Raw genomic sequence first — 17,154 nt, 5'->3', positions numbered from 1 at the left:
ATACACACACACGCACACATGCGCGCACACACATATATATGTATGCTCGAATGTGTTACCAAAAAAGTGTTACCAAAATGTGAATATATGGAAAGCACAATGTAATTTGTTTCACCTGGAAAGTGTGTTGTAATCCCTCTGTGTTCTGGTAGCCTGATGTGTTTGCAGTACTGTAGTGTGTATGAAGCATATAATATACAAAGTGGCAAAGCATAATAAGACATTAAGTAGCTAAAAAGTGTACTTCATTAGCAATTATAATAAATCAAAAGTGTAATTGTAGTATACTGTAATCACACTAATATATACAATATGTAATGACAATACAATTAAAATACATTCTAAATATATTTCAAATGTAATTCAATCACAAAAATACTACACTCAAAATATACTTATCTAGCATGTTCATATTACAAAAAGCAATATACTTAAAGTATATTGCTTTAAGTATGTACTTTCACATACTTTCACAAAAAAGTATGTGAAAGTACACTTAGTATACTTTAAATTGTGCTGTAATACAATTTAAATACTATCAAAATACACTAAGCACAAAATTAGTTGTTCTAAAATGTCTCACTTTAAGTTAACTAATCCTAAATGAACTTGAAGTATACTCATGATTAGTCTGACTTAAAGTATGCTTAAGTATACTAAAATATAACATATTCTGTATATTTATTTTTCACCAGGGATGCCCTCTAGGATTGAGGACACCTGGCATCCAATTAACTCTCTACAGGAGTGTGGAGTATAAAAGGAGACTCTTTACTCTGTTTCTTTATGCAGGTCACGCTTCAGCATGAGTGTTGCTTGGTTGGTTTTCAGTGGTCATAACTCGACTAACATCAGTAAGTAATGTTTCTCCTGCATAAAGATAATTTAAAGGTAATTTTATCATTTATATAGCACATTTTCAGCAGCAAGGCAATACAAAGTGCTTTACAGGAATTTAAAGGAAATACAAACAAAATAAACCAAAGGAAAGAGCAAAAGAAGAAAAACAATCTAATGTTGATCTAAAGTATGTAACCTAGGTGCTCCTGTTCAGGGTTGCTAGATAAGTATCCTCTGGTCTAATTCCATTTCTGGGTTGGAAGAACAGGAGTCTAAAAAGTAATTGCTAAGGTAGTTTTTCTGGATTCCAAGTTTGTTCTAATCCCTGTTCTGGGTTGCTAAATAAGTATAAGTAAGTATCCTCTGGACTTTCTAAGTATGCTCTAAATTTATGAAAGTAATGAGTACTCCACCGTTTTTCTTAGTAATAGAAACTGTGGAGTACTCATTACTTTCTAAGTCAGTGGTTCTTAACCTTTTTTGAGGTACCGAACTCACCAGTTTCATATGCGCATTCACTGAACCCTTCTGTAGTGATAAATAAAATATGAGTCCCCCCCCCCCAAATTCAAGACATAGGGGTGACCCAACTAGAACCTAGTTGGGTCACCAGAACCCACTGTCCGTGAGAGGACAGTGGGAAGATCTATTGTAGATCCTCCAAAACAAATACATAACCCTTTCATCACAAGGTCATAAAACCACGTTGCTCAGTCTCCTGGCAGAAGTCTGATAAGATGTTGTTATCAAGGCATGTCCCCTGGATGAAAGGAGACCCTGCCCCTTTCATCCTTGATACCCCTAGTGCCCTTTTTGAGTTTTTTTTTCAACTTTTTTTTTTTAAATTTGTATGTCAGAATGCCTGCTTGTGCCCCTCAGTAATAATGTTTAGCTAATTTAGCAGAAATAAACTAGTCTGGCTGCCATCAGTCTAATAATGACTCAGTTTCTCTGCCTCCATGTTGTTCAGACACCGGTTCCATGGTGAGGGGCGGATCTGTGCACTCTAACTATCAAATTATGGGCAAGAATATTTTTATTCACAAACTAAATACACTGGTTTGTGAATAAAAAATGTAGATCTGATGACTTTAGAAAAATGGTTTCTATTTATATTTTCGTAATTGTCCTCACAATAATGGGAAAAAACTCGCCCACAGGCACCACTGTGGTCTTCACCTTCCAGGTCTTTTCCAGTTCCTCCCTGAGGCCCTGGTATTTCTCCAATTTCTCATGCTCCTTTTTCCTGATGTTGTAGTCACTTGGTATTGCTACATCCACCACAACGGCTTTCCTCTGTTCTTTATCCACCACCACAATGTCCGGTTGGTTCGCCATTACCATCTTGTCTGTCTGGATCTGGAAGTCCCACAGGATCTTAGCTCGGTCATTCTCCACCACTTTTGGGGGTGTATATATATATATATATATATATATGTATACACATACATATAAACATGCATCCAATATATATTATTCAGTATTAATCATTATTTATTTGTGTTTGTATAGTTATATAAATATGTATTGATATTACTAAATAATTAAATAAATTATGAACGGCTGTGTGCTTCGTAATATGCTCATCATCAGTGGCGCAAAAAGTGGGTATGCAGGGTATGCAAGGCATAGGGGCGCAGCACCAGAAGGGGCGCCAAAACTCCGTCTATAGGGGGCGACGCGCCGATGATTTTTTTCCCATACACTTCAGCGCGCCTTACGCTCCTTCACCTCGCGCACATACAGTAATGAGGTAAATGTAGCGAGTTTTACCTTTCACGTATTGTCGCCTCGCAGGGGTGGGGGTGGGAGAAGAGCGAGTGAGCGTCGCCAGTGGCGGAGCTAGACTTTTAAAGTTGGGAGGGCCAAGGGGAAGCCAGGACTACCTCCGGGGGGGGCAAAATTTAAAATATGTGTGTGCACATCTGTAAGAGCCAAAAATGTCAGTTTGTAACATTGTTTATTATTGTGTATGCTTTTTACATATTTAGATATTTTGTAAATAAGATTACATTTCATTATGTTTTTTGTAGAAAAGCACCACCTATTGGATGTAACTGAAGTTGTGTGAAAGGTGCTGTGTCACTTTAGTTTAAAAAAAAAAAAAAAAGGAAGTTGAATGTGGCGCATTCAACAAAGCTCTACACAGTTTTTGACCGTTACGTTACTTTTCATGTGGAATGCTGTGCAAGATTAAAGAATCATCTGTAACATCTACTCAAAGAAAATTAAAGTTCGTCAGACTTTACATGGATGTTGTAAGTACTTCTTTAAGTCACTGAAAGATGCACAAAGGCATATTGAGGGACAGAAACGCGTCAACTGAGAGCTAAGCTAATGAAGGTCAACGAAAGAAAACGAAAGCTTGTTAAACAATATAGTGGCTTACATTGAACGGAATAAGCAGCCACTACATAAGTCAAAAACTGTATTTTCGGATGAAAAGTTGGATGACTGTGTGTTTATTGAAGCCGAAGAATAACGTAACGATTTTTAAAACGTGAAAAGGTCATAATGGCGGAGGAGTCAGACTTAAACGTTGTAGTGACCGAAGATGACCAAAAGAGGGCGCCAAAGCTCACAGAAAAGGCTCTGGATTCTAAACTCCATAAACTGATCAACGTAAGAAACTATGTGCTTTCTCAACTACGACAGAAATATTGGATTCTTAAGGCACATTCATCAGTAAGAAAATTGCTTTCAAACTGTGCTGTATGCCAAAAGCTTCATGGAAAACCCGGAGAACAAAAAATGTCTGACTTACCACAAGATCGAGTTTTGCCTGATTCACCACCATCACCACCGGGTATGAAGTGCTTTAGCCTTTGAGTTGCACCACAGCGCAGCACAACTGAAACATCCAGGAGTTTTTATGAGTACAAGTATAAAGGAGGCTGGTATCGCGCCTGATCTGGACCAAAGAAATCGACACACAGGTGTCGATTTCTTTGGTCCAATTGAAATAAAGAGAGGACGGAGTAATGTTAAAAGATACGGTGTCCTATTTACATGCCTTGCAATCAGAGCTGTGCATGTAGAAGTGGCTCATTCACTGGACACAGATTCTTGTATAAATGCTATACAGAGATTTATGTGTCGAAGAGGACAAGTCCTGGTGCTTCGCTCAGATAACGGCACTAACTTTGTTGGTGCTGAAAAACAGTTGCGCGAGTCTATTCAGCAGTGGAACCAATCAAAAATTGAAGATGCATGGGTCATGGGAAGAGTCTTGAAAACTTTGCCAGATAAGAAGGGTCTTGTTCATAAAGTTCTTGTGAAAACGATGACCAGCACATTGGAAAGACCCATTGACAAGCTGTGCTTGATTCACAAAAGGGACAGTGTTGGAGCCTAATAAGAATTAGATGCATTTATTTTTTGCTAAATTAATTTCCACAGATTTAAAGCCATATGAATGGTAGATCTATTTATGTATTTATTTATTTGTTTTGCTTAGACCCTCCTCCTCGTCAGTCAGGCTCCGGCAGTGATTAACAGGCAGAAGCAGCTGTTGGGGCTGATCTGATTGTTTGGTGAAGGAGTGAGGAGTGAAATGGTTTTTGTACCGCAAATTAATGATTTATTTGAAGTCAACTCGGAGATTTTTTTGTTTTGTTTTGTTATTTTTTGTAAGTAAAAGAAACTCCTTTGAAACAGGAAAAGTCTCCGCGAGTGCTTTTTTTATTGTTTTTGAGTGAGTCGAAAACCTCCTCCTGAGGAACTACTCTGGCATTTTTGTTTTCTGGAACTTTTTGTGATGCAAGAGTGGCCATAACAGACGGTGTATAAAGACATTCATGACACCCCTGTTTTGAATGTATTATATATTTTTGCTCTTGCTAAAGTTATGTAATATAATTGATATGTTTTCCTCCATATGCAATTATGGGGTCAGAAATGTAAGAGCCAAAAATGTCAGTTTGTAACATTGTTTATTATTGTGTATGCTGTTTGCATATTTAGATATTTTGTAAATAAGATTACATTTCATTATGTTTTTTGTAGAAAAGCGCCACCTATTGGATGTAACTGAAATTGTGTGAAAGGTGCTGTGTCACTTTAGTTTAAAAAAAAAAAAAAGGAAGTTGAATGTGGCGCATTCAACAAAGCTCTACACAGTTTTTGACCGTTACATTACTTTTCATGTGGAATGCTGTGCAAGATTAAAGAATCATCTGTGACATCTACTCAAAGAAAATTAAAGTTCGTCAGACTTTACATGGATGTTGTAAGTACTTCTTTAAGTCACTGAAAGATGCACAAAGGCATATTGAGGGACAGAAACGCGTCAACTGAGAGCTAAGCTAATGAAAGTCAACGAAAGAAAACGAAAGCTTGTTAAACAATATAGTGGCTTACATTGAACGGAATAAGCAGCCACTACAACATCTATCTAGTTGATATATATATACCTCAGCGAGTGTAGTGATGTAATTGAAGTGGAATTTCTTAATTTCATTCATAAGTTATTGGAGCCTCAGTGGTTTGTGGCACTACGGAGTAAAAGTTAGATGCATTTATCTGCTTTATGTGTGATGGGAGATTCAATTAGGTGAATATTAACTAAACCGCATAAAAATGCGGCTAAATAGTCTAAGTTAATATGTTTTGACAGCTAATTTGACAGGTAAAAAATAGTCCGGGTCGGACCATAATTATTTGTCTGATGGTGGCTCGGGCTTCTAATGAGTTTACATTTAATGAAACTAAAGAGAATGTGTGATCTACTTATTGTAGTTTAAGTAGAGGAATAGCAGGTGACTGTTGAGGGAGGAAATAAATTAAAGTGCAGATTCGTTAGACAGAAACAAGCGCAGAGCGCTGGGCAATATGTGCTCCAATTAATCACACATGAGATGACAAACGCCAAATATACAAAATATAGTTACACTGCTTACGTTAATGGTGTTTTAAAAAACAAAACCAGTAAAAACTTAACTGAGTTAATATGTCAGATTCCCTCCTCAGCCTCGTCTTGATAAGAACAGAGAGCAGTTCGCTGGTTTCTGTCCAGACTGTGATGAAGCGCAGCTGACACAGACAGTTTCAACTTTGCGCACAGAGAACATCGTGGAGCTCATTATTAATCAGACTAAGAACAATATCTGTCAGAGAATCATCTCTGATCTGGACGCTTTAACGGACCAGAGGCTTTGGAGCGTCCAGCAGCTGATCCGCTTCTGCTGGTTTTTCTCCCGCTGAGGGAAGTGATGCGGGATCAGGAAATGATCAGAGTTCTGTCGTCTTCTAATCACGTCATTTCGTGAATTGTTACCTGATTTCAAAAACGTTCTCGCAGAGAAATACTACATTTTTCATTTGATAACTACAAATTGGAAATAAAATGATTTTTTTCTTTGACGGACAACAAAAAACTGTAGCGCAACCTCTGCTCCAAACTACAAACATTGTCGGCCCCTCTTCGGTTTTTTCTTTGTTTTTGTTTTTTTTTTCAGAGGACCAGTAAATAACTTATTGGTGTTTTACCATCACCACCGGGTATGAAGTGCTTTAGCCTTTGAGTTGCACCACAGCGCAGCACAACTGAAACATCCAGGAGTTTTTATGAGTACAAGTATAAAGGAGGCTGGTATCGCGCCTGATCTAAATCTATTTATTTATGTCATCACATGGACTTATATAAAGTTTTATAAAAAAAAAAGTCATATATTCATTATTGTTTTTCTTTTTTAGATATTAGGTTGGCTTACAACGATTCCAAATAATGTACAGGAATGACTTGGTGCTGTTACATGTCAATCATCAGGGGGGGCTACTGGGGGGGGGGGCAATCAGATGACAGGGGGGGCACTGGCCCCCAGGCCCCCCCTCTGGCTCCGCCACTGAGCGTCGTCGCTCCTTCACCCAGACGTTCTTTCCCTCGGGGGGGTGGCGCCGATCTATGTTTTCGCATCCACCTGAAGAATGTGTAGTTGCGCCACTGCTCATCATACATCAATATCAGAATATTCCATTCCTATTCTATTGTTATAGCCATTAAGCATATTTAAATATGCTAAACTATGTATTAAAAACATACTTTAAAAATACAATTGTTTATAAATGTAACTTTGATAGATGTTTGAATATGGTTTCCAGTAACAAAAAAGCGTGTTATGATCGATTAAATGCGTTGATACGTCATTGTGCCTGCTAAACACATAACGCTGAGTGGAGTGGTGGACCGCTCCAAGATGGCCGCCCTAAATCTCGTCAGCGACAATAGGCGAGAGCGGTCCATGAGGCGTCTATCCTTATATTATGTTTATTGCTCACATCAATAGTTCGCCGATCCGATCAACAATATTCCGCAGTGCTGAAGCGTCGTCTTCTGTTTTTTTTTTTTTTGTTTGTTTGTTTGTTTTCTGTTGTAGCAGTAGGGTCGTCCCTATTTTTGCTTGCGTCTCTTTTTTTTGTTTGCTGCACTCAGGAAGCTGCTTTGAGAACTGATAGCTATTCAATATGGCCAGCTCTATCACTGGTATCCTAAATGAGGGTTCTCAGTGATAGAACCCTACTAATATCAAATTACTAATATCACTTCAGGTGATATTTAACATAAAGTTCTGAGAACTTTAATAACTTTAATTTCATCAATAATATGAACTATGTAAAGCTTAAGTTTTAACAATTAGTATTGAAAACAAATGTTAGCACCATAAGTCAAATAACTTGTCCATAAATTTAATAACAGTAAATAATTTTCAGAACAGCAGTAAAGGCCAACTAGCACACCAATGTTGTTACAAATGTATTTGTTTGTTACCAATGTAAGTACATAAAACATATGTATTAATTGTATAATTTACTCCACACCACTAATCTATACCTTACCTCATATCAATAGTTATCTAGTACTTAATTGACTTTGCTTCTGATTTTTTACTTTAATGTTTAGACTATCAAGCAGGGGAAGATAAGGTTCAGTTTATCCTCAAATACCTTAAAACTATTTGTTCAAGAAAGAAAAGAGTTATAATTGAGTAAAATAACTGGTATTTGTAGGACATCTTTTTTTCAATTTTTGACACAAAATATCGACTCAAAGCATAGCATGATTGTTAACACCAAAGAATGTTTAATATTAAAGGAAATAGATGCTGCAAAATGAAAGATTTAATCCAATCCAGTATTTCTTAATGAATGACAGTGAAATACCTTGAAATAAATGCAGCTTAAATATTGGTTTTCACATGACTCAAGAAGTACAATGAACTCTACATGTAATATGTTTGGGCTGAGTACAAGAGATAAGGGTTGAGTTTAGAATTTGCTGACGAAAGTGAGCTGTTCTCATGGGCGTGTCTGCGATAGTAGCGACGGAGTGCAGGACTGGTTGGATGATGTTGCCTCACATGAAGGAAGTACTCATCAGGCCGGCTTGAGGTATAGCCACAGTCCTCACATACAAAGATCTTAGAGCGTCTCTGCCGGTAGGCATAGTGCTGGTGAACACCGTGAATCTTTCTCATATGGGACTCCAGAGAGCAACGTTGTGTGAAAGCTTTCTCACACAGCTCACATTTGTAGGGACGGATACCTGCAGGAGGGAGGAAAGTAAAAAACAAAACATAGTAGTACTGTCACCTGTGGTTGTTGTTAAATCTTTTCTCAATCAGTTACATTTTGGCAGTAAGCTAGGTCATAAAATATTTGTCCTCCTGAATCTGAGGTTTATCAATGCACACTGTGGACTATAGAAGATACTACAATGATTCCTGGAAACATTACCAACAATGAATGGATTCCATATCACAGAGGACTAAAGCATCTAATTCAGAAAAAAAGCTGTAATAATTTGAAAAAGTTCTTGACCTTGATATTCAAATGTAGTTTGTGCATAACTTTTTCACAAAGTTAACTTGTGAATTTTCCCCCAAAAAGGTCAGATAGACATATTGCAGCAAAGATCTATAATATAGAGTTTCAATAATGTGATTTATCTTGGCATTCACAGGGGAAAAAAAGTTGCATCTTAGTTAACTTAGAACAGTGTCCAGATTTAACAAATTCCAGGCTTGCAACTTTTCCTCCATCCCCTGGCCAGCACACATGAATTTGCTCAAAACCTCTCCCTCAGCTGGCTGGTTATGGTCTTTATATGCCTTCCTCATTTCCTGGATGGCAGTTGTATAAGAACTTTGTGTCTAGTGTGGAATCAGCAGCAATACCACTGGCCTTCCTTTGCAGTCTGCTAACATTTACCAAATCCAGGCCTGGGAGCTGACACCCATAATCAGCTGGGTAATTTTGGAGCTGCTATATCACACAGTCATACTGAGGAAGAGGATGTTCTCAATCACAGCTCTGTTAAAGTTTCTGAGCATCTGAAGGTAGAGTTCAGCACTTTCCTGAAGAAGAAGAGCCTTTGTTGGTCCTTCTTCTCCAGAAAAGACATGTTGTGTGACCAAGACAGGTCAGAGGTCATGTGGATGCCCAAGAATTTGATGTTGCACATAAACTCCCTCTTTGATGAGGAGAGGTGAGCAAAGTCTGAAGTTAAAAAACTAAAACTGCATTGAGCAAGGATTAAATTATCAGCATTTGTTCAAGCTTCATCCCTTTCACTTCATCACAAAAAGGAAAATTGACCAATACAACAAATGTTACAAAATCTGAATGATTTAATATAACTTTTTTCTTTAATTGGTCTTCTATTCCATCGTTATTTGAAGCTGTGAACTCCAGATGATGAACCTTTTTTTTCTTTCCTACATATTTTCTCATTCTGTGTGAAGAGAATATAAATTATTTTTATATAAGCAATTGAAATCTCTAACCTGTGTGTGTTCGCATGTGCCTTTTGAGGTCAAAGGTGTCATTGAATCCTTTGCCACAGAATCGACAGGGGTGTCTCTTTACAAGACTGTGGCATTTGAGGTGGCGTGTCAACATGCGCTGCAGGGGAAAGATTTTGTGGCACAGTGAGCACCCAAAATCACCCGAAACAGGCGTACTGCGAGGGCGGGCCTGCAAGAGAAACACTAATTTAAGAAAGTTGATAACAGAATTTTACAGGATTCATTTCCTGTTATTACGAAGAATTGGAACTACATTCCATTGAGCTTTACTGTACAGTGATTGCAAGGGTCTCTGTTCTCTGAGCGTTTCACTGGCGGAGCAGATTTATTCATAAAATATGGATTTATAGAAGATAGGTTTATAGTCAATGTATTTAGAAACACCTGTCCAAGGCTGTATGAGACCTTGAGCAAAGTTTGACTTGGGGGCCCTTCTTGCTGCTGAAAACATCAACATCTCTAACAGCTTCTTTGTTAGATTTAGTGAAATCTGAGAGAGGGGCAGTAGTTTAGTTGGCCAACCTAAAAAGCCATAAGTTATAATTGCGGTTTACTCATTTATATTTGTGAACAGAGCTCAAACTCACAGATTAAACTCATAGCATTAGATTGTCGATGTCATAACAAAATACCGTAATCTAACTATGAATATTGTTCTTTGAACTTTTACAAAGTAAACTTGCCAGCTCCTTAAAATCTTGCATTTAAATGTTAAACTATTTAAAATATCTTAGGTATGTATGCTGAAATCATTTAATCAAATTTAGCAGTATTGATATTCTCAATAATCAAATGTTACATTTATATATCTGTGATCTGTGTTAAAATATTAGCATTTATGGGGCCCTAAAGCACTGGGGGGCGGGGGGGGGCCTCATGGAGCCGCTGACTTAATTTGGATTCAACAGAAGTTCAAATAATTGATATTCATTTTAATTGTAATTTTTTATTTGTTGCTTTTAAGACTAGAATTGTGGGTTTAAATAGCATTTCACTGACAATATAATTACCGAGTAATATTTTTACATTTCCTGTCAACATAACATCTTTAATACAAAACCCAAGGTGGACCGCCTCAATGCCCCGACCACTGGGCTTAGCAAGTTTTCTGGGGGAAACCCTGCAATGTTTTAGTAACCTGACAAATTTGAATTTAGTCAGGTTACAACATTATTGTAAATGTTGTATCTATGCTAATTTTGTGATAGGCCAACACATTAAGTAGGAAAAAAAGCCATACGTGTTCACATACATTTTTGTGAGAGAGCAAATGTGACCACCTGTAATGTTTCAAGTCTGGCCAAAGATTCTCACTTGGATGTACTTTATGTCTGGACTTTGACTGGGCCATTATACAACATGAACAGAAAATACTTTGATCTCCCCTGTTTTGCTGGCTGCATGGCATGGCTGAATTATGAAATTCTGCCACAGTCTTAAGTCTTTTGCAGCCTCTGCCAACCTTCTCTTAGCATGACCTTGTTTAGCATGATGCCAAACAGCTGTGGAGTTGTAAGAATTTTTTTTATCTGCATGGGACATTCTCTGGGAGAGTTATTAAGCTTCTAAATAAATAGGAGCTTGGTATGTAAATGCCAGTGGTTTTTAATTACTAGTAAAGTCACTGTTTCATCAACTTTTTTCTGGTCATGTTAATTTTGTGCTGTAAACTAAAAAACCTTAGTAGATGCAACATGTTGGTTTTCAGTGTTTTCTTCTTCCTAGTTGCATTTAATTAAATCTAAAAAGTGTTGTAGTGCTGCTGGCTTCTAAATAGTGCTAAAAATTATACACTGTCCTAATGAATTGGATCTCTTTCTTACACACTTTCAAGTTTTGTAAGAATAAAAAACGAAACTCCTAATCCTCAAAACCAAAACCTTACACTGACTTGTGCCTCCATGCTGGTTTTGCATGTAAATGAGCTTTCTCCAGCTTGCTGGCATGAGCCTGTGTTCCTCTGACCATCTTATATGTAAATAACAGCACAGACTTTTTAATTTACATGAAGTTTGATCAGTTAATGTGCTAAAACAAAGCTAGTTTTTTTGTATAAAGTATCACATTGAACTTCAATGTGATTTAGTTGACGTGACGGAGCTTGTAAATGAATCTGAATCTGAGAAATTTCAATTGAATTTTGATAATTTGATAAATGTGGTAGTTTGTCCTTAACTTCAAGAGTGCTAAATTGGGGATTAGTTCCTTTGTCACATTTAAATTTGACTTGGATATCAAAAAACCTTTTTGATATATTCAGATTTTTTTTCCCTCTTAATGTGCATTCTCATGTATTTTCAATAACAAAAGGTTTTTATTCAATTTGTTGCTAGTTAGGACAACATTCTTAACACAGTGAGGGTAATAAAAAAAGTTGGTTTAAGTTGTCCTCGGGTCAAAATGACCGAGTTTTGTATGTGTTTTCCCTATACACAGAAAATGAGGACAACAGGAGGGTTAAATAATAAAACTGACAATACCTTTGCTCTGCTGACGGAAGCTAATGTGGCTGGAAAACCGAAAGGCCCCCTTTTTGACCAGCTTCTGATTTCTGATCCTTGGTCCCCTGATCCTGTGGAAGATACTGGGACTCTAACTTCCACTGTTGTCCCACGTCCTACAATCTGTTCTAAGTGATTCCCTGCGCAGGGCTGTTGGATGTCATGATTGAATATTATCCTCTCCATAGTATTTTCTGTCACTGAAAAATACAATTTAAGAAAACATTTGTTTAGAATTAAACAGCTGAGCCAAGTTGAATCCATACTGCAATAAAATCAGAACAAAAATATATGCATCTTACGTATAGTATTGTCCTCTTTCCATTGATGCTGTTCTGGTTCTTTCCATTGCCATGCACCGCAGGCACTGCGCTTTTTCTTCACAAGAAAAGATCTTGGCATTTCTTGCTTTCGTTTGTTCTTAAAATGTACACTCTGATGTTGAAAACTGAAACAGCTGATGAGATCTGTTACTCACTAACATATATATCCTCCTTCACAACTACAGTTTTATTCCTAGACAATCTGCAAGTGAAACATCCCAGTAAAATCACAGGAAAAATTTGCATTCTCTCCGGACAGAGTGGTGGAGAGAGAATGGCAGTGGTGGGTGTGGGAGGCTGTTGCAGACTTTCTGTGTAGACAGTCATACACCTGTGATGACTGTGCATATCCGCCATTTTAACCGGTCCTCCAACGGATTTGCATGTCAGGTACTGAGTATCCGGGGAGCTTCTCATTCAAGTAGCTTTTGACATGCAAATTGAAGTTCTGGACTAAGCCCTGGTCTCAGAGGAAGGGCACGGTCTAAGTAACAGGAGTTCAAACACAGTGAAGCCACAATCTTAACTGACAAGTAAATCAGATTTTTCTCATGATAAATGTCTAGTGGATATTGTAAGTGGCTAAGAGAGGAGTTAGACCTTTTTTACAATCATGATTTGATCACTTGAGGTGACTCAAGAAAGGGCCTGACAGTAATTTAGATTACTATCAAATGCTGTGCACCTGTTCAACTAAAACAGGTGCACAGATTAATTGTGAACAATCAATTTCTATTAACAAGAATACATATCCAGGAATGAATCACTTCATGGAAATACTCTTCATATTAATATGAGAATTCTAAATGGACTGAGTTTACCACTCAAAGAGCTTTAGGCTAGAGCCACATTCACATAGTCAACTCACAAGCACACACATTCGTACACCGAGACTGAGATCGATGGCCAACTTGGAGCTTCAGTGCCTTGCCCAGGAGAACATCGACATGTGGAAGGAGAAAGCTGATTTTTTTAGATTGTAAGACTTTCCTTTTCCTGGTTTCTAGCTGTAATAACTTAAGCTGTGTGCTGACTCTAGATCAGTGGTTCCTAACCTTTTTTGAGGTACCAAACCCACCAGTTTCATATGCGCATTCACTGAACCCTTCTGTAGCGATAAATAAAATATTACAGCTAGAAACCTTTTCCTGGTTTCTAGCTGTAATAACTTAAGCTGTGTGCTGACTCTAGATCAGTGGTTCCTAACCTTTTTTGAGGTACCGAACCCACCAGTTTCATATGCGCATTCACTGAACCCTTCTGTAGTGATAAATAAAATATGATTTTTTTCCCCCCAAATTGAAGACATAGGAGTGACCCAACTAGAGTCGGGTCACTCCATGATCACTAAGTCTTCTTAAAAGGTAGAGTCTCTGAGAACACCCAGGTGAAAAAAAGGTATACTTTAGTATATTTCAAACATACTTAAATTTGTGAAAGTACACTTTAAGTATACTAAGTATTAAGTGTACTACCTATAAGTATATCTGAAGTATACTAAAAGTATACTTGTACCAATTTCGAAATTAGAACTTTAAACACACTTAAACATAATTGTACCAAAATGCACTTTTAATATATTAGATAAAAGTATATTTTAAGTGAACAAAATATATATTTGCCCAAGTGTAAATATACACTTTCTCAAGTATATTTAAAATATATTTTGTGTATATTTAAAAATATATGCTCAAAATATAATTTTTTTTAATTCCCTTGTCACTACTTTAGATTATTAATTTCAGTATGTTTTAAATTACATCTCGGTGTAAATTTTAGGCTAATAAAGTATGCCTTAATTTTCTTTATTTAACCAGATGAACCCCATTGAGATCTAGATCTCATTTTCAAGAGGGACCTAGGCAGAAGTCTGCATCACCCAGCAACCTGATTACAAAATATAACCAATTGATGCATATGCAGAAGTATGTCTTTTAGGCACATTTAAAGTATGTTTAATGTAATAAGTAGGCATACTTTTTAAGTACCTAAAAAGTATGAATTTTTAAGTGCCTTAATAATCTTTTACTATTTATTAAAATTGCATACAATAAAAAAAAAAAAGATAATCATGATGTAATTTTTATGAAAGTACCCAATCCATTTTCAGATGTGTGCAGGGGTGAAAGTAAGGGGGTACGGCAGGGTACTTCGTACCCCTAAAAGATTTAGCGGGGGTACGCAGTACCTGCAAGAGAGGGGAGAGGCTGACAGCTGTAAAAAATATCAATGGGTTCACTGTGCAGCCGCGACTGCGCCCACTAATTAGCCGTGACTGATAAGTTTTTCAAGAACAATCTAAAACAGACTTATTTAGTTAATGAATACATTTTTTCCCATTCCATATTGTTTCTGAACTGTCCGTGCTTTGCTAGAGCAGCGGTGCAACACGACGATCGCGGAAGGTTTTGAGCAGTGGTCCCCAAACTACGGCCCGCGGGCCGGATCTGGCCCGCCTCCACATTTGGTCCGGCCCCCTGAACAATACCAGAGAGCGTTAAATGTAAACTGTGGGTGTTTTGTTTTGCATGGCGCATTGCTGCCATCTGTTGGACTTTTAGGGAACTGCTTGACTTTTATGTTATTTAATCAGTAGGTTGTTTGGGTAGAGCAGATGAACACGTCTGTTATGAACGCCGCATTCCAGGTCGAATTCTTCAAAGCAATGCCTGTAAGTAGCAGCTTATACTTCAAAACGAGCCTTTATGTTAACATATGATGAATTCATATGTTAAAGTTACTTTCCCTCAATGGAATATATACTAGTCAGTCCCAGTGACCGTTTCACTAGGTTTTTGCCCATGTGCTTTCTGGGTAAAAATCAATCGAGAAACGCGAAACCCCCCCCCACCCCCCCCCTCAACAATTTCCGGCAGCGCAGGTGATAAACGTGTAACACTTTTTCTGTCACAAACTGACACCGGCCACCCACCAGAGAAGGGAAAAGTTATGTGGCCGTCACAGGAAAAAGTTTGGGGACCCCTGGTTTTGAGTCTTAGCATTAGGTGACAAACTGAACACCGCCAGGACGATGAGACCAGCACGTCCTCCTCTGGCTCCTTATCAAAATGTTCGTAACTTTATTAAAGAACAAGAAAAAAAAATCCACAAAACTCAAATTAATGACCCAACAACAATAATAATCTCAGTGATTATTGTTTCAACAAGGTGTTGCGCAATTCTGTGCGTTTCGGTTCTATGCCAAAACAACTAGCAGAGCAGGAGTTTAAAATGAACTAATCAACCACCGCTGTGTTCATTTAGCGCTTTTTAATGATCGCAAAATAAATATCAAGCCTGCAAACCTAATATCGTAACGGACTGAATGTTTTTAACATAATCTCTGGTCGGCTTGTGGAGCGCAGGACGTTGCCATGGCAACGGGTGTGCTTAAATAACAGAGAGACGGAGAGTAAAAAGGTGCGAGTGGTTTAGAGTTGATCACCTGTTTGGGTTTTTTTACCTTTATCTTGGCGCATCACAGCCGCTGTAGTTTCTTAACGTTCAATAAACGACAAACTTGGACTAATTATCTCGTTAGTCCGTTAGTATACATCATTCACAACAAACATCAGACACGGTAAATACGTTTCATTAAGTATTTAACAAACAAATGGCTTCTACCGCGATAATTATGTGAAATTAAATGAATTGTCTAATATATAAAAAAATAGTTTGGTGCTGTCGGGCTCAGAGTCTGAGAGGCTATTCCTTTATCAAACTTTTTTTTGCCTCTTATTTAGTGGAAATATTGATGTTGATAAGATTTTCTCCAAAATAATAACCTTTTTCAACCTTTATAGCTCCACCGTTGAAAATGAGGATCTAACATTCACAAATGACAGTGAAATAAAATCCAGTCCATTTGAGGTTGTTGTGACTTTTTTACACTTATATGCTGTTCAGTATATTTTGCATGATAAGTGACTGATTTACAATTATATGTTAAGCATAATTTACATGATGATTAATATTAATTGAATTGAACATGATAGTATATAATTACAAAGGTGAAGTGAAATATATTTAAGTGTGAGACATGATTTATTTGAATAGAGGAAGTTTTTTATTTCGAAGAATGCTTAACAGGATCTGGTTCTGTTTTGTCACTATCTTGCTTTTGTTGACATTTGGGTTGCTAGGTTACTAACAGCTGTTGCCATTATCAGCTGTCGCCGTTTTCCTCTTCAATAAAAAGCTGCTTGATTGGTCGTGGACTGAACTGTATAATTGTATTAATGTCTGTAATTTGAATGTTTCTTTTTCCTTTATTTCCTTTTTTCCTTTAACGGCCAGCTCGTGGTGTCAACAGGTGGTGGACTTTCCGGGTGGTGGTACTACTTCTGGTTTGGTGCACGATTGTCTTTTGTTTTTGCTGTTTCGTTTGCTGCGTTTCTTTTCTTTTAGGACACTACCTTGAATTGCACTTCTATCTCTGAGTTGAGCTATAACTGGCTTTTGATGTGCGAGTGGTTTTAAAATTAGTATATAAATTTAAAAAAAATGTGCAGTAAATAAACTTATTGAATTGTGTGAGATTGTCTCAAGCCTCATCTGTAGTGGATCTGTGTGCCTTAAAGGTAACTTTTTATGTGGAGTCATTGCAACCAATTTTATCTAAATTTAAAATAGTGCTTTTAAATTATAGTTGCCTATTCTTACCACACTGGTCCCGCCACAATTGCAAAA

General features: G+C 37.4%; 1 protein-coding gene across 1 annotated transcript; it reads right to left on the bottom strand.

Annotated features, from left to right (window-relative positions):
* Positions 1-7,895: 7,895 nt before the first annotated feature.
* LOC103460274 (transcription factor Ovo-like 2) lies at positions 7,896-10,062 on the bottom strand. Its single transcript, XM_008402381.2, has 2 exons — positions 9,621-10,062; positions 7,896-8,380 (listed from the first exon to the last, which is right to left on the bottom strand). Exons 1-2 carry the CDS (start codon positions 9,733-9,735, stop codon positions 8,058-8,060), a joined length of 438 nt encoding a protein of 145 aa, XP_008400603.2. The 5' UTR covers positions 9,736-10,062; the 3' UTR covers positions 7,896-8,057.
* Positions 10,063-17,154: the final 7,092 nt, after the last annotated feature.

Source organism: Poecilia reticulata, chromosome 14 (genome assembly GCF_904066995.2).
Source record: "Poecilia reticulata chromosome 14, P_reticulata-male-v2, whole genome shotgun sequence".
NCBI lineage: Eukaryota > Metazoa > Chordata > Actinopteri > Cyprinodontiformes > Poeciliidae > Poecilia > Poecilia reticulata.
The sequence above is the reverse complement of the archived record's forward strand: the minus strand, read 5'-3'. Positions and strand labels throughout refer to the sequence as shown.